Genomic DNA, 26663 nt, shown 5'->3' with positions numbered 1-26663 from the left:
CTTTTAAGTGAAATAGAAAGACATTAGGGAGTTTTAAACAGGACAGTAACCCGATTAAGGACTTAAAATCAGTGATCTGCTAAGGGTAAGTGATAGCTGGTGGGCAATGTCAAGGCAAGGAAACTAGTTAGGCGTTTATATAAAGTCCAGGGAAGAGATGGTGATTTGAACTGAGGGATGAGGGGACAGAAAGATTATGGAGAAGTGACAATATCTGCTCATATATTATTATAGTTTGTGAGGGGGGCAAAGAGGGAATCAAAGATGAAGTTTAGCTTTTTGGCCTGAACAAATCAATGATGATTTTATGTGCTGAAGATTAGGAGAGAAGTATTTTAGTGAGCATGTTTGTGGATATCAAGATCTCCACCCAACTAATTTTGTGATTCCAATCAAATAAGCAGTTGAATGTAGGAATATAAAACTCAGGGGAGAAATTAGATCTGAAGATACAAATTCAGAACTATTAGTTTTGTATTTAAAGTTTCATGACTGGGTAAGGTCATCTAAGGAACAAGCAGCCAAGAGAGAAAACAAGTTTACATAGTGCTTTGGGAAAGTCTGAAATCTGGCAAATGAGAGAAAACTAACAAGAGACTAAGAAGAAAAGGCCAGTGAAGTACGAGGATAATTAGATCATATGGTATCATACATAGAACCTATAAAAAGAGAGCAACTGAGCAATATGAGTAAGGAGAGGATTTAGAACTGACCATTGGGTTTGGCAACACAGAATGTTTCTGAGTCTAACATAAGCAGATACAGTGTAGTAGTAGGACGGAAAGTCAGATTGGAGTGCTGAGGTATGAATGGGAGGATAGGAAATAGAAATAATCTGTGGAGATAGTTCTTCAGAAGCTTTGTCATGAAGAGAACAGAAATGGGATAGGCAGCAGGTGGGAGAAATGGGATCAAGAGACAGGTGTGCGCATGTGTGTGTGTGTGTGTGTGTGTGAACTCTAGAGAATCTAGGATACTACTGAGAATGATCCAGTAAGGCAATTTGGGAGAAGAAATAACTCCAGGACTGAAGTTCCTAAAAAGGCAAAAGAATATACAGAACTGTGACAGCAGGTAGAAGGGTTTACATTTTAGAGAAGTGGGACTTATCATCCACAAGAACAAAAGAGAAGGAAAATATGAGACTTAAAAATATACTTTCTGGTGATAGTGAAATTCGGGCTGTGACCATGCAAGGTAGTCGTAGGGGGTGAAAGGAGAAATTATATTCCTTCCATTCTCTTCTCACCCCTACTAGAGGTTTTTTTTTAACACAGTTAGCAACCTTCCCAACAGGTGGGGAGAGCCCAAAGGAACAGAAAACAAGTCTGTTGCTCATGATGATACCAGCTACCGAACTGTGATGTTACTGCTTCTGAGGATGTCATCCCTCTAACTTAAACCCTCCATGCTAGTACCACAACCCATAGTTTAAAAAGAAAAAACTCCTTAATGGAACATTTAAAAGTTCATTATAATTTGGGGCACATTTTCCCCACGTTTTTGTAATTATTTCTTTTGTAACTAATACTAATCAGTAGACTTAACTTTGGTGCCTGTTCTACTCATAGGATTAAGTACGATAATCCACATAAAGTACTTTGTTAGCATCTAGCATATGCAAGTATTTAGTAACTATTAAGAACTACAGAACATAATAGGTGCACCTAAATAGTAGGATCCACAAAAGCTTCCTAGATGAAGTCATACTTAAGTGAAAACCTGAAGTTAAGCAAAGACGACAATGTTTCCAGGAAGAAAATGTGTCAAGTGTAAAAGCCTAGAGGATAGAAAGAACATGATTTAAGAAGCTGAAAGATAATCTGGCTAGATTGTACAGTATTGGGGAAATGGAAAAGGAAACCTGTAAGAGATACAGCTGGGAAAATAACTTTAAAATATTGTGCAGGGCCCTGAAGGGCAACATACAGCCTCTAAAAAAGGAGTAACACAATTAGATTTGCATTTTTGAAAGAACAGGCTTCAGTACTGGAGCAGTGACCAGAGGGAATTAAAAAATGGAGCTAGAGACCAGCTCAGAAGCTGTTGTAATAATCAAATAAAGGTTATTAATGCCAAATAACCTTGGTCATAAAATTTTAAGCACTTTAATACACACTATGTAGCTTTCGTAATCTACCTCTGGTGTTTCAAATGTCATTTCACATTCAATTCTTAACATGTTAAAAAAAAACACCCTGATAATCATACCAGTATTCTTCTTCAGGGACCTTCTCCAAAGGTGGATTCAGGCAGTAAATATGATAGGCCATGTTACATTCATCACATAGAAGCTGCATGTTGGGTTCCTGTTTTCCACCACATACACGACAGGAGCAGGAATGGCATTTCTTATCTGGGTCTCCACCACAAAAGTCACATTCAGGGTCATTTTTCCCTATTAAGAACAAAATTACAGCAATCCCAGTTGTATCATTTTTATATCTATAAAACCTATAAAGGAAAGCATACGAAAATAAGCATACAGCTTTTTTAATGAAGAGAAAGGAACCTTAAGGAATTATCAAGTATGGGACTTAAAGAATAAATGCCTGACATGGGGAAGACAGTATATACAGAGAAGACAAGTAATGATTCTATAGCATCTTAAAAAAAAAAGAATAAATGCCTGAGCCTCACTCTAGGCTTATGAGTCAGTATTTCAGGGATGGAGCCCAGGCATATGCAGGCATAATTGCCTGCAACCATGACAGTTATGTGTAATTTTTACTTAAAAATTCTTGTTGCCTAGACCCACAGTTCCCCAAATGTGTACCAATATGCCCAGGGACTATGTAGTTAACTCACCAGGGCACCATATCTTCAAATTTTAAGGGAAATATAATATTCTGCCAAACAAAGTTATTTGAATCCAACTATTAAATAAATGGAACTGTTAGGTACCATGTATTTTTTTGGTATTGAATTAATATACAGTATTATATAGCTTTTAAGCATAGGTACTATCTGTTCTGCATATTCAAACCTTCCTTGGGTGAGCAATAGGAAGGGGAGGACTGTTAGGGATTAGCAAGCCCATTTTGGTTCCCATACATGCTATGCCCCCAATATACTCTTTTAGTAACAGAAGTGACATTTCTAATCTTGTAAATTCATTCAAAATTCTGGCAAGTAAAAGGTACCATTCATTGTGTTTGCCCCCCCCTGCATTCCCACCCAAATCCAAACACCTTTTGTCAAAGTACTCCCTTATAATTTTAAAAATATACAACTGTACACAAAAAGTCTTAATGTTCATAATCCCAAAAGTTAAATTTAAATGCCAACGAAAAGAGGAATAGTTGGATAGATTTTAAGAAAAATAAATTTACAAGAACTATAATACAGAGGTGGACAGGTATATTAAATTCAAAAAGGAAACTGGAGACTTAAAAAGAAACGAATTGTATAAATACACAAAGATGAATTATATAGGACCATGTCTAGAAGAATGACATATATTGCTAATGTGATGATCTCTTCTGAGTTCTGTATTGTTTGAATTTTATAGTTTTATACTCTGAATTCTGACAAATGTATACATTGAGAAAATTCACATCAGAGCTGATCTAAGAATAAAAAGGAAATGGGAAGCAGTACTTGACAAATGAGAACAAAGGAGAAGGCTGCTGATTAGTACTTTCTGACTGATCACTGCCTACATTCTTGTCAACAAATGCAAGATTACAATTTTGTTTTACTTCTGCTAAGGTAGCTGTGACATGTAAGTAATGGACACACAAGAGATGTGAAATGTGAAAGACATGTTAAGAATTTTGGTTTGGAGACTGATTTAATCAGTGGCAGTCTGGCTATGGCTATGAAATGGTTTTCTTATACACAAGTTCAAAGGTGAGTAGCTAAAAGATGATTAGCATTAGGCACAAGAGAGAAATATATGCAGATACATAATATACCATGAGTGGGAGAGAACAGACACGAGAAAAATCTAATCAACCTTGGTTTTGCATTGTGGTTTACTGAGAACTACTAAGTCATTTAACAGGTTTACACATCAAGTTACCTTTATTTCTGGGATATAACCATACAAGTAGTCAAACTATGACTTAAAGTTAATTCAAATCTAAGTATATTAGCACTGCAGCCTCAAAAAAAGAGAACGGCTTAAGACCATTCAATGTTAACATGAAAATCTACTTACTGGTATGTTAAAGGTTTTGTCCTAATCTTGCACAACTGTGGTAAGAGTTTAGGCAGGACCCTTTTAGTCTTAAGTATTTGTTTTCCAGAATATCCTAGATATTGACATGTGCCATAAAGCCAATGGATTGCTCCTCACAAAAAAATTCAGAATTAAGATCACAATCACAACCTCTTTTACTCACTTCTAAGACTTGTGTTTACCTTAATTTAAGATTTAAATTAAGACACTAACCTATTTTGAAAGATAACTGAACCATCAATGAAAAGACCTAAAATCTAGTCATACTTGTTACCAGCTAGCTGTATTATATTAAGCAAATAAAAGTGTACAATGAAGAAGTAGGACTACATTCTTATAGACCAATGATTATATAAAACTCAATTATTGCCTCCCAGAAATTCAAGGCTCAACCAGTATTATTCTTCTCAGGGTCTACGGGGATAAAAAATAAGTCTCATTATTAAAGATGAATCCTGAATGGCCTTAAAATTGCTGAAATGGGTTTTTTATATGGACAGGGTCTGTAATAAGAGAAAACTGCAAAAAAAAAAAAAAAAACGCAATAAAATCACGAGAAAATATTTCTTTGTAAACAAATTTTATCATTTGAGAGAAATCCATTAAACAAATGAGAACAAAGGAGATCAAAACCACTGTCTTGAAAATAAGTTTGTATGGTCTGGTTTTATACTTCCTCAAAAGTTTTTCCTGGGCAGTTAAAATGCCAATCATGTACATATATGTTGTCTGAAGTCATAAGAAAAATCCGTACTTAAAAACTTTCCATCTGCCAATGAAAGAGGATGGGCTCCAGGTCTTTCAATCTTGAAGATTTCATTTACAAATGTTATCTGGCAGTCATTTAATTTTCCTTCAGAACCCCTGTTTAAAAAAGAAAGAAAGGTTAATTTCTGCTAGCAAAATCTAAACCATATGCAAATAATTGAGCCATTTTGGAAGCTCACTGACCTTGGTCTATTTATAAATTGGGATTACAGCTATTCCAATCACTTGGAGTTATTGTTTTCAACAAAACAAAGGTGAATAGTGAGTAGTTATCAATATTCAAAGTTAAATGTAACTTTAGTGTAATGTTAGGAAAAAAATTTGGGGGACTTCACTTAGATTATGTCAAGAAGATACCTATCTTATAAACTTAAAATTTAATTTAAACAAAGATTTAAACATATTTCCAATAAATAGTAAATTTCTAGGCAAAAAGAACTCTCATTAAAAAGAAGTCTTTCAAATACAGTTTTCGTAGATGCTATTTATACCTGTCTGCATATGCTTCTTCTAAGTTTCCTACTGTGACTGTGCATTTGTTATTTCCTTTTAATCTGTGAACCCTTGCTTTATATGTTTAAAGCTTATGTTACTGGATGCATACAGTTTAGGATTCTTAAATCTTCTTACAAAATGTCTCTATCTCTAGAAATACATTCTGTATCAAAAGTATTTAATTTTTTGGTTAGAATTTGCTTGGTGATTTTTTCCATCCTTTCATCTTTTCATTTAAAACATTTAATGTCAAATATACATAAATGCAGAAAACTGGATAAATGTACACTTTAGCCAATTATAAGATACACATCTTTGTATTCCCCAACCATGACAGTAGACAAAACTATTTCAGAACCCCTTGACATGCTCCCTCCCAATCACAACCTCTTTTACTCACTTCTAAGACTTGTGTTTACCTTAATTTTCTTCAGTCTTACCACTTGTCTGCCTCCCTAAGCATAAGGTATAAAGTTTTGCCTGTTTTAAAAGACTCTCATTTATAAATTCCTGTGATCTCTTTCTTCTTTGCAATTTGTTGAAGAACTCCCATCATTCGTTCTGTAATAAATTCCTATATCTTGACTTTGATACTTGCATTCCCAAAGTGTAGTGTTTTTCTGTTGTGTATATTTTTAGGAACTTGATAGTTGCATCTGGAGTGGCGGTTTAAAAACCTTGGTTCACTGCCTGTTTTTGTGAAGGAAGTTTTACTGGAATATAGCTACACCTACTTGCTTATATATTCTCAATAGCTGGTTTTGTGCTACAACAGCAGAGTTGAGTAGTTGTGACAGTAGAGACCATCTGGCCACCGAAGTTAAACTACTTACTATCTGGCTCATTACAGAACAAAATTGCCAGGCCTTGCATTAAGAAATATTTAATCAAATGCACGTTCATTTTTTGGTGGAACTATTTATAGGTCTACTCCATCAGGAATAGTACAGTTGTCTTTTCCTATGATAACAGCAGCCACAGATGCTCAATGCCTAGATTTACTAATTCACTGGGGATTGGTAAATGTTGATATTCAAGTTCTATCTTTCCCTGCTCATTTACTTACTAGAATTCCAGAGAAACTTGACCTGTCAACTATTTGGTGACTCAGTGACAAATGTAGATTAAGTCTTTTTTAAAGAAACAGTTCTCTAACATCCTATGTAGATGACCAGTGAGCCTCTATATTACTAGGAATTCACATATATATGTTTCAATCCACTGAGGTTATTTTCCATGTTGATGCTCAAATTGTCTTATCTTTGGCCCATGGGATCTTCCAGTTGACTCCCAAATCTTTCTGACAATAATTTAGTCTTTGTGGGCCTCCTTGTTATTCTTAACACAAGATGTTCCAAGTTCATCTTGTACATTTTCTGCCTCTAGCCTGGAGTCCTATCTACAAGTAAGCCTGGTTTCTTTAGGTGGAAACGTTATTTGAAGACCACAGTTTAGGCACTAGAAAATTACTGCAACTGGATTGATCACTGTTTCTAGGTTTTTTTAGGGGACAGAGCTACAAAATGCCAACACGCACATTAACACATGCACAAAATACCTCATGAGTTCATACAAATACTTTCTGTTCAAATTCAGGCTAAAGGGTAAATTTACTTTTTTAAAAAAACAATTATATATGCTTCTCCTTTTTCCTCCAGCAGAAAATTCTAGTTCTCAAAGACACTAGAAATACCTAAATTACAATGCTATGCAACTTCTTTATTTCACATTATCACCAGTTGTCATTATGATCACTGAGAATAGTTGAAATTTTTTCTATATTTCCCATGCATTAGTTATATCTACAATGTCAGACCACATAACCATTATATACTTTCTCCTTTGTATCTCCTTTAGTCCTGCTTCTAAATGTAGAAATATTTTTAATGTTTGTCACTATGTCAAATTCTCTTCCTTGATGGTATGAAGCTAGTTCTCTAGAAGATTCCCCAAAAAGCATTCATGAGAATACCTAACCTAGTCCTATTAAGTTAGCGACAGTTTGTCGCCAGCCTTTACACTGAAGGCTAGTTTGGCTAGACTTTAAATCCTTGGCTCATCTTTTCTTGACTCATGCATGTCTTTTCAGGGTGCTACACCTTTTAAGGGTGCTATCCTGGTTTTTTCTTTTTCTTCAAATTTTGTGTGGATTTTGACATCAACACTTTTCTTTTGCTTGTTTTTAATAAAATTAATTTCCTGAAACCTGTAGAGGGTGTAATTTCACTTACTTTGGCTAGTGCACAGCCATAGAGCTCCTAAGAGCTCACTCTGTTGTTGCTTTTTGGAAAAGTATTCAAAACTATGGGGGCTAGAATCTCATCTGATAGAAAGCAGATGCTGACGTTAGTGATAATGACTTTAATGGAACCCAGAGGAACTTTTTAAAGTGATGAAAATGTTTTGGATCTGGATTACAGTGGTGGCATGGGTATATACACTTGCCAATATTCGCTTAAAATATACATGTCACTTATATAAACTATGCTTCAAAGAGTTTTTTTTTTTCCAAGACACTATGGAAGCTTACTTTCTTAAATCTCCTGGCTCTATTCTCCTTAACTAATGCTTTTTTCTTTTATTATCCCTGTCCTACTAAATTTGAATTGCAGCCCCTGTAGTTTCTTCTCAAAATGGGGCTTTTTAGCTTTACCTAATTTTGAGAGTTCATATGACTCTAATTCCCCTTCAGGCCTTACTGCAAACTGCTTGTACTCAACCAAACTGGGGTCCATACCTCTTCTAGCTTCAGTTGCTAAATTTGTTATCTACTATACATAACAAATCACCCTGAAACTCGCAGCTTAAAACAAAAATTACCTCACAATTTCTGTGGATCAGGAATTTGGGAGCAGCTTAGCTGGACAGTTCTGGCTCAAGATTTTTCAGGATGTTTCACTCAATCTGTTGACCAGGGTTGCAGTCTCATCTAAAAGCTCAAATGGGGAAAGACCAACAGGCTGTCTGAATCCTCACAACATGGGAGCAGGCTTTCCTCAGAGGAAATGCTCTCAAGAGTCCATAGTGGAAGCTTCAGTGTTTTTACAACTGAACCTCAGAAGTGGTATACCATCTCTTCTGCCATATTCTGTTGGTCACACAGAGCAACCCTAGAAAATGTGGGAGGGAACTACACGAGGTTCTGTTTACTGGCGGGCAATCACTGGAGATCAGTTTTGAAAGATGGCCACCATAGCTGTTATCTCAAAATAGCTTTCTGAGCTAATTTATTATTTTGCAATTCTTGGATCCATCATATATCCTGTAGTTAACTTCTCTTTTCTCTTGCACACCCACTGATACCACACGTCTTGTAGCTTTCAGTTGTTTATCCCACCAGCTATTCTGTTATTTGTAGGGGATACCACATTACCCTGAAGGTTGTAGATGTTGCCCATTAGTTTTTGGATTAGATATTTTAGTTGCTCTGTATGTTCTTATAAGGACATCTACAGAGATTAAAAATCTGTGCTGTTGTCATCCTGCTAGAATCCCATCCATCAATATATTTTCAAATTCTGTGACTTCAGGTTTAAAGAGTCTTTCTTTAAGCAGCATCTGGGTGTTGTTTTTAATTCAGTCTCTTCATTTTTTTAGAAAACTACAATATTTAGTTCACATGTAGTTAATATAATGATTGGTACATTTGGGTTTGTTTCTACCATTTTACTATAGGTTTTTAAATTTTACCTACCTTTTTTCTTTTATCTTGATTGCCTTCTTTTGGATCATTTTATTATTTCATTTTTACTCTATTAATTTGCCAATCTCTTATTAATTTTTAGTAGTTTTAAAGAGAATGTGCCATGCAAATCTGACAAATCAATCTACTTTAAACTTTACTTTCACCACTTTCTTGATCGTATCAGTATCACACCTACATTTACCAACCCCTATTTTTTTTTACATGGTTGTCATAATTTTATTCTATACATATTTTAAACTTCACTATTATTGCTTCAAACAGTTTAGTTACACTTACTCAAATAGTTGTCCTCCCTCTGTTACTGTATTTCTGTATTTCTATTGGAGATTACCTACCTTCTGTTTAAAGAACCCCCCTTTAGTATTTCTTTTAATGCAGATCTGTTGGTATTAAATTCTCCCAGGTTTGATGGGCTAATATTATTCTGACTTTATTTTTTTTTATAGGATACTTTCATTAGGAATCTATTACTAAGTCAAGAATTTTTTAAATCAGTTTTTCACATGCCAATCTACTGTCTTCTAGCTTACACTGTTTCCAGTGAAAAGTCAGTCATCTTCCAATTGTTTTTTTCTTTAATTTTCAGCAGCCTTATTCCAATATGCCAGTGTGTTTTCTTTATATTTACCTTGCTTAGGGTTCACAGAACTTCTTCAACCTGAGCTGCTATCTTTTATCAGATAGTTTCAGAAAATTCTAGCTATTATATTTCATATATTGCTTTCACCCTACACTTTCCTTTTTGGGAACTACAAATAGATGTAATACATACCTTTTTATGAAGTCCCACATGTCTAGTAGTCTTTTCTGTGTTGTTTTTCATTATTTTTTCCATGTTTCAGTTTGTATATTTTTCATTGACTTGGCTTTGAGTTTACTAATCCTATCTTCTGCTATGTCTTACCTGCTATTAAACCAATCTAATGAGGTCTTAGTTTCAGATACTATGTATTTTAGTTCTAGACTCTTCATGATTGTCTTATAGATTCTAATTCTCAGTTGAAATTCTTTTCATGTTTTAGCATATTAATCATAATTAATATCCTTGTCTGATAACTTGAATTTTCAAGATCACCCATGGATCCATTTCTATTGTTAGTTTTTCATCTTCTGGTTGATTATGTGGCCCTGTCTTTTGGTAGCAAAGCCTTTTTGGCTCCGTAGTGGAAGTACACATAGAAAATTAAAGGCTTCAGATGTTATCTTACCTTAACGAAGGTCCAACATACCTTCTGCTTTGCAGATTCTGTGGTGGCTTAATATTTTGATGGGCAACTATGATGAGGCTAGTTTACAGCTTTGATAAGATTTAGTCTACTTGTCTGTCTTTAGCCATCCACAATTGTCCACTAAGATACTCTGTGGGACCAACTCTGCCAGTGATCCTAAAATCTATGTTTGTCTTCTTAGACTGGTAAAAATTCCACTCTGCTTTTTACTTAAGTTTTTAGCCTCCTGCCTAGCAGAAGCCCAGCATTTGGCAAAAGTCCTGAGAGGAAAACGGGCCTTATGCTTGAGGCACCCCAAGTATCTGCCAAAAGCTCTGATTCTGTCCCCATCCTGCCCCCAATTACTCTCAACTAGATTTGAACTGTATCCACAATTAACAGAGTTCCCAGGGCAAAAAGCAACACAAAAGCCAACGGCCTTCTACAGAGTTTCCCTTTCCAGAGTGATGAAGCCACAGATTACAAAGAAAGCATGTAAATACACTGTCATTTCATTTCTTCAAAAATAAATACCTTATCTCATTGACACTAATAAACCAGCAATTGTAAAATGTAGCACTTTATGCACTACAAAGAAGATACACCCTGCAATGGACAGTCTAAGAACCTTCAGATACGAATTCACACTATCTGTGTGGTCTAAAATCCCTAAGTTTTAGTGCTTCAAGTTAGGTGGCAATCCAGGTTCTTAGCAGAAGCAAACTCAAATATCTAAAAGAACTCAACTTCAGTTAGTCCAATAGCAATTTTAAGACACATTTTAATTTCAGAGATGTTAATATGAAAAAAACGGGTAATCTCAGATTATATGAAATACTGTATTTATTGAATACCCACTGTAACTAGTGCCTAGAACAGGGCCTGGCACAAAAGAGCAAAAAGTCAAGGTATTAACATTCCAGTGCTATGATAGGCAGAAAAATGGGCCCCAAACATGTCCATGCCCTAAGACCAGGAACCTGTGAATGTGTTGCCTTATACGGCAGAAGGGACTCTGCAGACATGATTAAGTTAATGGCCATGAGGTGGGAAAATTATCCAGATAGGCCCAATGTAATCACAGGGAGCTTTAAAAGTGGAAGAGATAAGTGAGGGATGCAACGTTGTTGACTCTGAAAAATGGGCCATGGCACAGTAATCAAGACAATTTGGTACTGGCACAGAACAGACCCATAGACCAATGGAACAGACTAGAGAGCCCTGATATAAACCCAACCATATATGGTCAATTAATATATGATAAAGGAGCCATGGACATCCAATGGGGAAATGACAGCCTCTTCAACAGCTGGTGTTGGCAAAACTGGACAGCTACATGCAAGAAAATTAAACTGGATTATTGTTTAACCCCACACACAAAAGTAAACTCGAAATGGATTAAAGACTTGAATGTAAGTCATAAAACCATAAAACTCTTAGAAGACAACATAGGCAAGCATCTCCTGAATATAAGCATGAACAACTTCTTCCTGAACCCATCTCCTCGAGAAAGGGGAATAAAAGCAAAAATGAACTCATGGGACTACATCAAACTAAAAAGTTTTTGTACAACAAAGGACATCAACAACAAAACAAAAAGGCATCCTACAGTATGGGGGAATATATTTGTATATGACATATGTGACAAGGGGATAACATCCAAAATATATTAAGAGCATACACGCCTCAATACCCAAAAAGCAAATAACCCAATTAACAAATGGGCAGAGGATATGAAGACACAGTTCTCCAAAGAAGAAATTCAGATGGCCAACAGACACATGAAAAGATGCTCCACATCACTAATCATCAGGGAAATGCAAATTAAAACCACAATGAGATATCACCTCACACCAGTAAGGATGGCCACCATCAAAAAGACTAAGAACAACAAATGCTGGCAAGGATGCGGAGAAAGGGGAACCCTCCTACACTGCTGGTGGGAATGTAAGCTACTTCAACCATTGTGGAAAGCAATATGGAGGTTCCTCAAAAAACTAAAAATAGAAACACCATTTGACCCAGGAATCCCACTCCTTGGAATTTACCCAAAGAATACAACTTCTCAGATTCAAAAAGACATATGCACCCCTATGTTTATCGCAGCACTTTTTACAATAGCCAAGATATGGAAGCAACCTAAGTGTCCATCTGTAGATGAATGGATAAAGAAGATGTGGTACATATATACAATGGAATACTATTCGGCCATAAGAAAGAAACAAATCCTACCATTTGCAACAACATGGATGGAGCTGGAGGACATTATGCTCAGCGAAATAAGCCAGGTGGAGGAAAGACAAATGCCAAATGATTTCCCTCATTTGTGGAGTATAACAATGAAGCAAAACTGAAGGAACAAGATGGCAGCATACTCACAGACCCCAAGAATGAACTAGTGGTTACCAAAGGGGAGGAATGTGGGAGGGCGGGTGGGGAGGGAGGGAAAAGGGGACTGACGGATATTATGTTTAGTACACATGGTGTGGGGGATCACGGGGAGAACAGTGTATCACAGAGAAGGGACATAGTGGATCTCTGGCAACTTGCTGCAGTGATGGACAGTGACTGCATTGGGGTATGGGTGGGGACTTGATAATATGGGTAAATGTAGTAACCACATTGTTTTTTCATGTGAAACCTTCATAAGAGTGTATATCAATCATACCTTAATAAAAATAATAATAATAAAAAAAAGAAAAGAATGGGCCATGGGCCAAGGAACTGGGAGGCCTCTAAAATCTGAAAAAGGCAAGGAAACAGATTTTCTTTGAGTCTTCAAAAAGGAACACATCCTTAGTGACATTTTGATTTAAACCCAGAAAAACCCATACAAGACTTCTGACCTACAAAACTATAAAATAATGAGTTTTATTGTTTGAGCCACTAAGTTTATGGTAATTTGTTGCAGCAACAATAAGGAAAGTAATACAAGTAGGGTGAGAGAGACAAATGTCAGGTGATAATCAACACTATAAAGAAAAATAAGTCAGAGCAAGGGAGAATACAAGGAATTGACAGATGGTATATGTATATATATATATATACATGATCTCACAAACAGTGATTAAGAAAGGCCTCTTTTGAAGGGATGTTTGAACAAAGAACTGAACAAGAGACGGGCAAGCCAAATGTATACCTGTATGGCACAGACCAGCAAGTGCAAAGATCCTGAAATAGGAGCATGTTTATATGATTAAGCACCACAATGAAGCCAATATGGTTGGAATACACTATGCTTTGATTTATAACTCAATATACAAACCAAACTCGTATTCTATTAAGAATGGTATATGTATTCAGTGGTAAGAACATCACTAAATAGATTTCATGACAAACAAGTATGGATTAAATTTAGTAAATAAATAAAACTCTATAAAAATGACACTGAAAATAAACCAAGTACATCACAGTTTCAGTAAGGCAGATAAATAATTTTCTTGTTATAGAATTGAAATTCTACTTATGGATATTAAAACTAGTATAATTTCATGTGGTATTAAATACAATATGCAGTATAACAGTAAGTATAAAAAGTATCTTGAAAAATGGATTTAAACCCTAAACTTATGTTTTGAATTTTCTTCAAACCTAAAATAGAAACAGAAAAATAAAAACACCTAGAAAAATTTAGAAAACCTAAAATAGACACAGAAAATGACAAACTAGAGTTTGATAACTAGAATTAGACAGTTTAAGCATATTCACTTTTTGGTAGTCACAAATTAAAATTAGAAACAAGCATGAACTTTTAACTCCAAGTTCCCTTATCAAATCTCCAAAGCAGATTAAAAATCATGTCCTCTATTTGTTTCTTCCTTTGCACCTTCAATACAATAGAAGCTGAAGGTTAGTTCTTTGCAAAAGTCAAATAAAACTGACAAACCTCTGGTGAGATTGATTAAAAAGTCATAAACTAAATTCAGGAATAAAAAAGAGAACATTACAACTAAGACTGTATACATTAAAAAATGAGGCTACCAAATAAACTTAGGGCAAGAAAATTAAAATCAGTAAGTTCTCAGAAATACTATTTCAAGAAATAGAAAACCTCAATAGTCCTATGATCATTACAGAAATGGATTAAATTATAGAAAACCTTCCCACAAAGAAAACTCAGCCCCAGAGGACTTTACTGAGGAGTTCTAACAAACATTCAAGGAGAGAACACAATACTCCACCATAAGATAGAAAACAAATATTCCACTCAATTATTTTATAAAACCAGCATAACCTGTGAAGACCAGCAGAAAACTAACATGCATATTTTGCTCATTAACACAAATACAAAAAAAAATATCCTACCCAAAATATTATCAAATCAAATCCAGGACAGTATATCCACAAAATACCTGTATCAAACATTACAGTTACTGGTGAAATTTTGAAAGGTTTTTTTCTCGAAGATCAGGGGAAGAAAAGATGCCTGCTGTCACCATTTCAACAGTGTACTAAAGGGCAGCTGATGAGTAAATATAAGAGAAAGAAATCAAAGGAAAAGGCAAAATAAAAACATTAATTCATAGATGATGATTATAATTATAAATTTCCACAGAACAATCTACACATAAATTAAGAACAAAGGCTACTTGTATACCACTAGCAAAGAGAAAAATGAGGTAGAAATACAGTAAAAAATGTTAACCTAAGGCTAACAGGAGAACAGACACATATAAGATGGGAACTCTCTGGAATTTTATCAGGTTGAACCATGTATTAGCTAACATTCAAATATTTTGAACCTACAAAACATTTCATATGGTTCAACCTAGGAAAAACATGAGAAAACTCATTAAAGACCTAAATAAATGGAGAGAAATCACACTTCATGGATTAGATTTAATGCAAAAATCTATCATATTCCCAATGGGTTTTTTATGCAGAAATTACAAAAATGACTAGAAAATTCAATGAAACTACACAGAGCTAAGAAAGCAGGAATTATTGAAGAACAAGGTAAGACCTCCTCTATCACAGTATGAAAGTATGGAAATGATACAAGGATACAGCGACCAACAGTACAGAATAGAGATCAAATGGATGAATCAAAGAGAGATACTCACTATCAAGTGGTATTGAAGATCAAAATGAGGGGAAAATGGGCTTTTCAATAAACGGTTCTAGGAAAAATGTTATCCATGTATCATGTTAAGTCAAATCCTTACCTCACACTGTACACAAAACCCACTTCAAGTGGACCCAAAAAAGGCAAAACTACAAAGCTTTTTAAGGTAATAATTGAGAGTATCTTTATGCTCTAGCTAGGGAAAAGTCCCCCTGCCAAACATTTTACTGACATAATTGATATAGCATTGTGTAAGTTTAAGGTGTACAACATAATGATTGTTATATGTATACACGACTAATGATACCACGAAAAGTTTATTCAACATTCATCACCTCACATAGTTATAATTTTTTCTTTTGATGAGAACTTTTAAGACCTACTCTCTTAGCAACTTTCAAATGTACAATACAATATTGTTAGCTATCACCAGCATGCTAAAGATTACATCACTGAAACTTACAAATAACTGAAAGTTTGTACCTTTTGACCCAACCTTCACCTTTTTTGCATCCCCCACTCCAATCCCAGGTTTCTTAAGCAAGACACAGAACATATAAGCACTAGGAAAATATGTTGGAAAATTCAGCTACTTAAAATTAAGAACACTATTCAAACATAAGAAGAAAAGTTTACGCATAGAATTGGAAAACACATTTTCTCCACAAACAACTGAAATGGTCAAGTGTCCACAATAAGAACTCTTAAAAAAACAAATAAACCAATGAAAACCTACCCAATTAACAGCAAAACACCATGTTTAAAACAGAACCTCACAAAAGCTACCCAAACTGTCAATAAACATAAGAAAAGGTTTTCAACCTCATTAGTAGTCAGGCAAATGCAAATCAAAGCCACAATTATACACTCTTTTCTTATACACTTACCTAATTAGCAATAACTGAAAAATCTGATAAAATTAAGTGTGGATAAGAATGCACAGCAAAGGGAACTCTCAGACTACTACGGGAGTACAACCTATTGTGACTACTTAAACATTTGGTCCTATCAAAATTGAAGATGCACAGGTTCTACAACCCAGCAATTCTACATCTGGACAAGATGCACCCTACAGAAACTAATGTACATGAGCAGGAGGGCACAGATAACAATGTCATGGAGCACTGTTTGTTACAGCCTCAAACTGTCTACAAATAGAATACATTTATAACTTCACTCTGATTATGTGCCAATCTTTCCAGTGAGAGGGAAAGATTTCTAACCATGAAAAAATTCCCATCCACAAACTGCACTGGCTCCTTTTGGCTGCTGTGTTTCAAATATATCTAGCAAAAACTTAAAGGACAGTTTTGTGGGGTTTTTTTCATTTCATAAAGAATCGAAATGCTTTGCTTTTATTGGAAAAGCTGTCCATTTCTCAATTAGTCTTATTCCTCCTCTGTCTTTAAATTAAGCATCCGTACAGACATATTTTGCTTTATGGATAGCATGTTTTACTGTTGGGATAGCTATCATTGTTCTCTCTAGCAAGTCAGCATTTGCCTATGTATAATTTCCACTCAATCTTAGTTCTAGTCCTTAAAGCCAGGGTGCTCCACTCTAACTACCTCAGAATCACTCAGGGAAGTATTTTTAGCCCAATGCTTTTTGTATTATCTCCTTCTATTGTATACACACGCTTTATTGTACTTCCTACACTCAGTATTATAAGACTCCCTATATAATAAACAATTTATATAGATGCTTTCTCCTTTTCTTCATGATTTGTATCCATATCAGAATTTCAAATTGTTTGGAAGTCTGTAATTGAGTTACATCTTTAGCCTGGCAATAGAATTACACTTCTGTTTACAGAAAGTTTTGAAATTGTTTTCTAAAATATAAGCTATATTAGCACCTCACAACATTGTTTTTCTTAGGAGTCAGCAAAGTTTTTTAATGAAGTGTCAGAGTTGTTAGATTTTCCAAGCCAGATAGTCTTAGTTGCAACCACTCAACAACGATGTTGAGTACAAAAACAGCCATAGGTAATACACAAATGGTTGAGCATTACTGTATTCCAATAACTTTATTTTCATAAAAACAGGCTGCCAGTGGGCTGTAATTTACCGACCCCTGCTTTATATTAGCCATAAGCCAATACCTTATCCCAGATGTTATAATAGGTATCTATTTACCTAACATATTATATATATATATATGTAATTCCTAATCTATTAGGTATTTATTATATGCAATATTATATAGTATTATATGTTATATGTAATAATCCTATTAACCAGAACTTGACAAGAATATTAGTTTGGCTGCTTCTCTTATATGAAAGAAAACTGTAAGGGTTACTCTAGAATCCCCAATGACCTAAGAATTCATTCTAAAGACATGTACAAGAATGTACATACAAGGTTATTTACTTCAACATTTATAATAAAAAACTAGACTTAAAAAGTAAGTTAACAATTATTCATCCAATAAACTCTATTCAGAAAAATCAAACACTGAAAGATGGTGATGATATTATCCTAAGTGCAAAAAGGTGGCTATGAAACAATGCACTTGAGGTAAACACCAGAAGTATTTCTTAAAGGGTTAATGATGGAAACTGTTCAGTGATTTGGTATTTTGGGTGACATTTTACATTTTGAATTCTCTTCATTAAGCTTTTTTAAATTCTGTAACTTTAAGAAAATTACTATGAAGGAAAATTTCAGCTAGTCTTGCAAGTACAGCAGACAGCCGCCTAGGTAGACATTTGCTGCTATTACATTGGCATAGATTCTCAGTAACCATACCTTTTGAAATGTTTTTGTATATTATTTGGTTTAATCTGTAAGAATCCTGAGACACACAAGAATTTCTCTAATAAAATAGTTATTTCCAAGAGGTTTGTTTCCCAACAGTATCTTTAGCTTTAAAAGTAGCAATGGAGATGTAAGGGCAATTCTTCATAAAAATTCTGAATAAAAAATTTTCAAGAATTTATAACAATTCTTTTAGTACGTAAATTTCCATCTGTCATAACTTTCATCTTTTTTACTAAGGAACATGTACTTAATACCTAAAAATTATATTCCTTGATTAATTCAGTATTTAAATGGCATCATTGGAGACTCTTACCCCAAGAAAATATTCACATGAAGTTCTTTTTTGGTCCTTGAGATTGTCTTCAAAGTAGTAATTTCTGCATCAAACCAAAATCCTCTATTACTAGGACTTTCTACATTGTAATTAACCATTACCACATCACCAACATTTAGTTCATTCCATTTCAAAGTAGTTCTAGCTCGTGGTCGAAGATCCTTTACATTTATTTCTACGGTACCACTTTCTGGATACCTGAGGAGAGAGAAAGAGAAGAATCATAGAACACTGCTTATCATTATTGCCCAAGAAGACTCAATTTATATGCAATATAAAAAAACATAATTATTCTTAATGGCACTTAAGGTAAATATTTATGATTTTAACTGCCAGAATAAACAATTCTTGCTAAAATCTCAGCAAGACATTCTTTGCTAGCTTGGGGGTTGGGGGAGGCCAGGGGGAACAGAGAGATAGGTAAAAACCCAAGTTCTTCTTGCTCCACATTTCTTAACCCAAGTTTAAAAATTACTTATATAGAACTAGATGCTGATCTTTTTTCTAAAATTAGAACCAGTTTGTGTTCTGTCATTTGCTTTATGCATTATTAAAAAACATGAAATTAGTAATGTTTCAATAGCCTCCATTTTTCCAAGAGGAAGGTAAAATTCTAGTTCTTACATGTTGCTAGCCACTAATGGCAAAAAAACCCAAACAAACACAATTTTATATGTATCACAAAGTGGAACCATATTAAAGAATTCTAGCAGAATCTTGATTTTATTTGTGTTTCTAAAAGTAAGCTTAACATAAATCTAGACTTGATCTGAACCTAAAGCTTTAGAAGGTTCTTCAAGTTTAGGCCTAACTTCTGGTATCAACAGGTCAGAGATAGCAATGTGTCAGTCCCTAGTGGTCTCTATAAAATTAAGATCTGTCACCTTTATATATTACTTGGTAGTAGAGAGACAAAGAAACGAATAATAGCTGCTTCTGCTCTTGGAATGCACTATCTATTGGTTACACCAAACTACTATACTAGTGGTTCTCAGAGTGTGGTCCCCAGATCAGCAGCATCAGTATCATCTAGGAACATGTCAGAAATGCACTCTTGAGCTCCACTTTGGATCTGCTGAGTCAGAAACTGTGGTAATGAGGCCCAGCAATCTCTTCTCACAAACCCTCTCAGTTCTAAAGCATGCTCAAGTTTGATACCTCCTGTGCTATAGGACCACCACAATAATTAAATATCATACTTAAATGTGACAGCATCAACAAGGTAGAACTAAGGGAAGAGATCATTAATCCTTAACTAGCTTAGGGGACTGCTCAAATTTAAGTGGGTCTGAAGGTAGAAACAGCTCTAGCAGCTAGCCTTAGTTTTTCCGAATCAAAAAAAAAAAAGTACTATTCAAGCCTTAGACTCACATATCTAACTCATTTCAAACAAATGGGTATTAATCCTGGGGGGGGATCTTTAATCACCCAATTTAATGAAGTCTCTTCAAATTTTAGTTAATTGTAAAAACAAAAAGCTTCAGGATTAGCAAGGGGCCTCAGAGAATTTCTGGCCCATTTACCCTCTTTAGTGCCCCCAGTTCCCTTCTACCATAAGCCTTCCAAATAATCATGCAGTCTCTGCTTGAAGAGTAAGTGACGAGAGGGCGGGCAGTTCTTACCCTATGAAAAGCCATTCTGTTTTCACATGGCTCTGACACAGCAAAGGGAAAATACTTGAGACTGCATCAGATAAGCTTTGGAACCCATTCTCTGCCTAAGTTCAACAAATAAACCTATACTCTCTCTTCATGAAAGACCCTAATACTTTACAGTCTAAAAGTCCCTGCCAGCCTCAATCTTCTAACTAAAAACATTTTAAATGATTTTCCATCAACTTATATGACAAGGTATTGAATCCTTTATCTTTCTGGCATCTTCACTCAAAATATGTTCTATTTTCAGCTGCCTGAGTTTAAATTCTCATTTTAGCTTCTTGCTACTATATATCCTTGGGAAAGTTACTAAACCTCTGACCATTGTTCTTGTGTAGTATGTACCTAATGACAACTAACAGTACCTCATGTGATTGTTTTGAGAACTAAAATAAGACTTGTGAAGTACTTAAAACAGTACAAGATGGGGTTAAGTAAATGTCAGCTTTTAGTATTTTGTCATTATAACACAGAAATCATCCTAAAGAAACTTACAGAATTATGTCTACGACTCTACTCTTCTCCTATTTCAATCCCATTTTTTAATGGTCAAACCTCAATTTAGATGTCTCTAAGTCAACACAGCTGGTGTTGATACACTCATGTTATTTCACATTGGTTTGGTCAGAAAAATAACCAACATTTCCCCCAAGTTATAAAATGAAGAAGTCAAACTAGATCTTTTAGGGTTTTTCTAATTCTAAAGCTGTAAATTTATTTTCTGCCTCAATCTTCTTAAGGCCATATAGGATAGAAAATTATTCTTTTTAGATGAGATTCTTTAGTCAGCTGTAATGTGAAATTGTGTTTTGATATTACCATGTATTTCTGTATGCTTAATTCTGCAAAAAAGTATATTTCAATGACAAAAAATTCTCCATTTATTTGCCTCAATTTGTCAAAATTAGATGTGAAGAATGGAAATATTTTGGAGAAATTGACCAAAGTTTTTAAATTATATATAAAATCATGTTTACCAAAGATAAAGCAAAATAAGTAATTCCATACATCAGAGCAAGGGAATTTAAGCTGTTTGCCCTGGAACTAAATTTGTATTTCAGAACAAAATTATAGAAGTGTTATGTATATATACTCTATATGCACACAGTAAATCGGGAAAAGTAATGCAAATGAAGTATATTTTTTCTAATTCTAGTGAAAGAGATATTAAGCCAACTGGTACATTAAAAAACATGGAAGGAGCACATAATACTATTCTTATAAAAATCAAGAACATGCCAAGGGCACAAATACTATTACTATTCTTCTTTTCCTGGGCATCTTCTATGCATATCTTACCACCACAATTAGTGATACTTGAAAGCTCCACTCTAACCCCAAATTTTCTCTCCAGATTCCTATGTCCAACTACATTTCTAGTACAGATGTCTCAGTACCTCAAATTCAAATCTTCCAAGATGGAATTCCCTAATCTACTGACACCCAGTATTCTCTAAAAGAACGTTTTCATACTCCCAGAAACTTAGGCATTATCCCTGATTCTTCCTACAATGCCTTTATCCAGTTACTAATCCTCCTTATGCTGTATCTTTAGCATGACTGTATCCCCTTAGTGAAGACCTGCACTTTTCTAAGACTACTGTGAAGGCCCAATACATCTCCCTGTTTTCAGGATCTCACCATACAATCCATATACTTCTGCCAAAGATTCTAAACACAGATCTACTTAAACTGCTCTGTGAAGTTTGGTAACAATCTGTTCATAGGCTGTGGGGAAACAGGTATTCTCATACATGGACGATGGGAATACAAAGTGGTACTGTCCTCTTATAACAGGGAATTTGGCAATTCCCAGCAAAAATGCCTATATTTACTTTTTGACCCAGGAATTCTACTTGTAGGAATCCATCCCAGACATAAATAACAAAAATCCCCAGGAAAATACATATACACAAGGCTATTTATAGCTGGCACTATCTGTAATAGCAGGACTAGAAGTAATCAAATGTCCACAACAGGCAACTGCTTATAATAATATAGTGAATGATCCAGTAGAGTGTTATACTCCTATAAAAAAGGAATATAGTATCTACTTTGGAGTGGTATATATAGGGAGATACTTTAACTCAAAAAAAGCAAGAAGCAGTGTTTATAGTGTGCTACCTTCTACCTAATTAAAGTATAGAAATACAAGCATATATACATACACTTGTGTAGGTACAAACTAATAAATATAGTTACTGTAAAAAGAGGTAAATAGGGTAGAAGGAACTAGGATGGACATTATTTCTCAATGTGCCTTATTTTAGAGATTTACCTACAGAACCATGTAATAATTCATAAAATTACAAAACACAATTAACAAAAGGTGAGAAATCCCTAAAAATCAAAAGCAAAATGAAACAAAAATACATATTTTGGTGGCTTAACTACAAAGAATTATTACAAGTGACTTGAAAATACACTGAATTAATTATACATCCCTAATGGGATTATTTCCTAAGGACATAAAGTAAAAAACAAACTTTCCATTAATCATATTGTTTGTAGTATTAGTACTGCTAGTCTGAAACTACTATATGAGTAAGATACATCAAGTCAACAGTATTATTAGGAACCATAATTTTCAAGGTAAGAGAAAAATAATACAAAGGTTAAAGATATTAATTTATAATGCTTTAACTCCAAATTTAATTTGAAAATATCAATGTAGACCTATGGTGTACTCAAGTATTTCCTAGTGTGTCCAACAAGAACTAGAAACATGATCAAAACAAGTAGCAGGGAGCAGCCCAGGCTGTGCACTCTAAACACCTTCTGACTAAGAAGAACTTAGGTTCCTTGAAGAAATGCCTGAATCCAAGCCTGGGCAGAAAACAGAAGAGCTTGGGACATCCTGCTATACCTGAATGCAAAGAAGCCCTCAAAAACCATTATGCCAGGTTCAACTTGAAAGAACCTCCACCAGCCAGAGATGGGACAATTTGGGAACTAGTAAGAATAGAGTTGGATCTTAACACTAGTTTCAGTCTATTACTTCATAATGATACTTGAAAGTAAAAATCTCATTGGCCAACCTTTGGAGGATGCTAGAAAACCTACTCATTCTGAACACTGATATCAATAGTTTATTCTACCTTTCATATATGACCCAGCTGGCTGTTACATAGTTCTTCATGAAAGAATTATAGCTGATAAACGAAAAACTAGAATGAGGTATCACTCTTTTTTTAACACTCAATGAAATAGTAGGTCTAGGTAAGATTAATGGATGCTTAAACCATTAAAAGCTGGAAGAAATTTCATAATGAATGGAGCAAGCTGACAACACCCAAATCCTACCACAATAAGAAAGAGTAGCAGGTATCATGTGCTTCCCAGGCTTCCCAGTGCTATGCAATTGTAAATAAACACTACCTGTCAATCAGTCTAACCAAATAATAGAATTAGAATCCAATCAAACCTATAGATAGAAGAATAAACTTTCAGGAAACTAATGTTAACAGAGGAATGTGTTAAATACGATTATAGGGATACAGTAAGTTCATAATGTGGGAAAACTGAGTAAATTGTCACTTGTACAAAGAGCAAGGGGAAAAAAAAGTAGGGAGAATCTGTAAGTTGAGACTTAATCTGTCAACTAAATGCAGTGGGTAGATCTTGTTTTTGATCCTTATTTGAGCAACTTAAATATATTTTTTAAAAAGGACAATTAAGAAGTCTGAACATTAGTTATTTGATATTAAGGATTTCATGTGGGATTTTTTGTTTTATTTTTTAAAATGTGTTAGGGTCCCCCAAACCATTCCCAGTTTCAGTGATCTTGTAGGGGTACTATAGGACGCATTCTCACAGGACAGCATATAGTTGTTTTCATGACCATGATTTACTACAGTGAAAGGATACAAAGCAAAATCAGCAAAGGTAAAAGGCACATGGAGAGAAGTCCAGCGGAAAGCAGGCGTAAGCTCAGAGTCCTCTCCTAGTGGAGTCACTCAAACCGTGCTTATTTCCTCTAGCAAAAATTACAATAACATTTACGAAATATTATCTACCAGGAATGTTCAAGATTTTTACTGGGGGTGGGTCACATAAGCACTCAATGCCTAGCATACCAAAATTTCAGACTCCCAGAAGCAAGTGTTCAGCATGTATTATATTGATTGCACAGTTTAGGCACAGTGATTTTTTTTTTTTAATCAGGGAATCATGAGAATCCTTCTAAAAAGCTAAGTTCCCAAACACCAGCCAAAGGTCAACCACACAGACCTTTTTAAGTACAGCAGTCTCAGGTCTGATGTTGGCTCTTTTCTACACACTTTAAAAAGAATCCTTTTAGCTATTTGTCAGTTGAATGCTGAGAAGACACCAAGATGAAGATGAACCTATGAAAGATAGGGAGAAAGAGTAGGATTAGGTAGCAAAAGCCCTTAATCATGATGCTGGTCTGCCACTTTAAAAGGAGAAGGGTTAGGCAGGAAAAGCATCAGAGTGCAGTTCAACTCAGTACAACCAGTCCACTGGAGTTCTGATGCACAGACTGTCCACAGGGTTCTACATTGGGCAGAGCCTGCCAGGCCCTAGAACTACCGCCACTCTTCAGTCACCACTAGCAGATGCCAGGAGAGTGTGGTCTTGGCTCAAATACTGTGGCAGCTCTAAAAAGTAGTTACGAGCTAACTGCATCCATTCCCCGTATTAAAAAACCTACCATTAACTGCATTCTGCTACAGTTGTAAAACTCCATGTTCAGCCATTTCAGCTACACCACAGATCTTTAGGGTTTGTACACATGTCTTTTAGAGACCTCTGTCCTATTCTAATCTGGACAGCTTGCTCTGAAGGCCTAAATCTGTCAGGCTAAGATCTCCTTCCATTACTTCCTGTGTTGATCCTGTTTGCTGAATACCATTGTCTTCCTCTTTCTTGGTTTGCACTCTGAGTGAGATGGGAGTGACTAAAATGCTCTTTCACATAAATCAACCAGTCCTCTTGTTTCCAGTTTTATTCCACAAGCCTACCTGGTGCACCCGAGGCCTGGACCTTGCAAAGGTTTTCAATGCCAAGCTACCTGCTTGGTATTGGCTTCTCATCCTTAGGTTTCAGCTTTCTCTGGTCTGCTAAGTTAGGTATCATTTAACCATTAGCTCCTTACCTTCCAAAAGTTTGTTGCTTTCTCTTCTGTGTCTTCTATTTCTATCTCATTTTTTAATCCTTGGGAGTTTATGCATTTATTTTTTTACTATCTTCTAGGAAGTTTTAAGGAGTGAAGACAAACATACATCTTAGTCTTCCATGTTTAAGTCTTTACTCACCTTTAACAGCTTCATTTTTTTCCTGCTCACCATATTCCTCCTATCTTCTAGCCATATTAATCTACCTTCAGGTAACCCCATATTTCTTACTTCTTTATCCTTGATATCCTTTTGGTGTCCTTCAGAAATACAGAAATACTTCTATACCTTGTACTCTGAGCTCTAGGTACTCTAAAAGTCAGGTGTGCACATTTCTACCACAGCACTTGCACTGTAAAACAGTAAGTTTTCACTGAGGAATAGGCACCATGTTCATACTTTACTGTGTTTGTAATATACCAGGCCTACAAATATTTGGAAATATACAACCCAGTAAATAGGGCAGTCTGCTTTTATTTAACTAAAACTCTTACTCACATATAAAAAACTTAAACCACTATATTTTAAAAAGACCCCTTAATTCTGCTGTCTCTCTTCTTCCTTGAGGAGCCTTGACCTAGGCAGTTGAATGGTGACACAGAATTCAATGAAGAGATAGTAAGGAAAAGGGCTTTTTAAAGATTATGTTTTTGTTGTTCCTAAAAACAAAAAACCTTTGGTCAGCTCAACTGGTAATTATACCAGTACTCAAAAGAAAGTCTTCTTAAGTATAGGCAGTTCCCAATACAACATTCCCCCATCCCATGTAATGTATGGTTGAAGATAACTGTCGCAAATTGTCTAAGCAGCTGGCTTCTTCCAGCATTTGCACTAAGGAAAACTGTGCAGAAAACTGTATGAAACATTTTGGGAAGTGTTGGAATCCTGATCAACTTCTAAAACATGGCTCAAGATATCTTCAAGAGAGGTAGGAATGTATCTCTTTACCTTTGCTATGTTGAGGGCCAACATTGTACCTATGGAAGGCTGAACTAGGGTCCTCCTTTCTCTCATAGTACATGACCTCCTGTTCTCAGAACCTTAAGTCAAAGTCTTACTCTAACGTAGGTGTATAAGATAAATTATTCTTTGCATCCTTAAAAGTTTAAAATCATTTTGGTCTTATAAAGCCTGTGTTTTCAGATAAGCCTTTAATATCTCTAAGCTTAAGTTTTCCCAGTAACATTTTCATTACTCCAAACTCTCTAAATGTCTTTTAGAACTATCCTTAACTATGTAATATTTTAGCAAAACCAACTGTTTTCAATTGACAATCAAAACAATTATGAGTAAGTCCCAGGGTATCAAGCTTCAGGGAACATCAACGTAAGCACTATTTTAAAAATACA

At 35.1% G+C, this 26663-nt stretch overlaps 1 protein-coding gene across 7 annotated transcripts in view; it reads right to left on the bottom strand.

Moving 5' to 3' along the window:
- UHRF2 (ubiquitin like with PHD and ring finger domains 2) overlaps positions 1–26663 on the bottom strand; it is a 97620-nt gene that overhangs the window by 47367 nt on the left and 23590 nt on the right. For all 7 annotated transcript variants that reach the window (XM_036878863.2, XM_036878860.2, XM_036878859.2 and 4 more), the window contains exons 4-6: positions 18504–18722; positions 4938–5047; positions 2212–2398 (exon numbers count right to left, since the gene is read on the bottom strand). In XM_036878863.2, the coding sequence (XP_036734758.1) occupies positions 2212–2398; positions 4938–5047; positions 18504–18722 (516 nt within the window). The remainder of the gene's footprint in view (positions 1–2211; positions 2399–4937; positions 5048–18503; positions 18723–26663) is intronic.

The sequence above is a fragment of the Manis pentadactyla genome, chromosome 3, assembly GCF_030020395.1.
Source record: "Manis pentadactyla isolate mManPen7 chromosome 3, mManPen7.hap1, whole genome shotgun sequence".
NCBI lineage: Eukaryota > Metazoa > Chordata > Mammalia > Pholidota > Manidae > Manis > Manis pentadactyla.
Note: the sequence above shows the minus strand (reverse complement) of the source record. Positions and strands in the feature narration are given on the sequence as shown.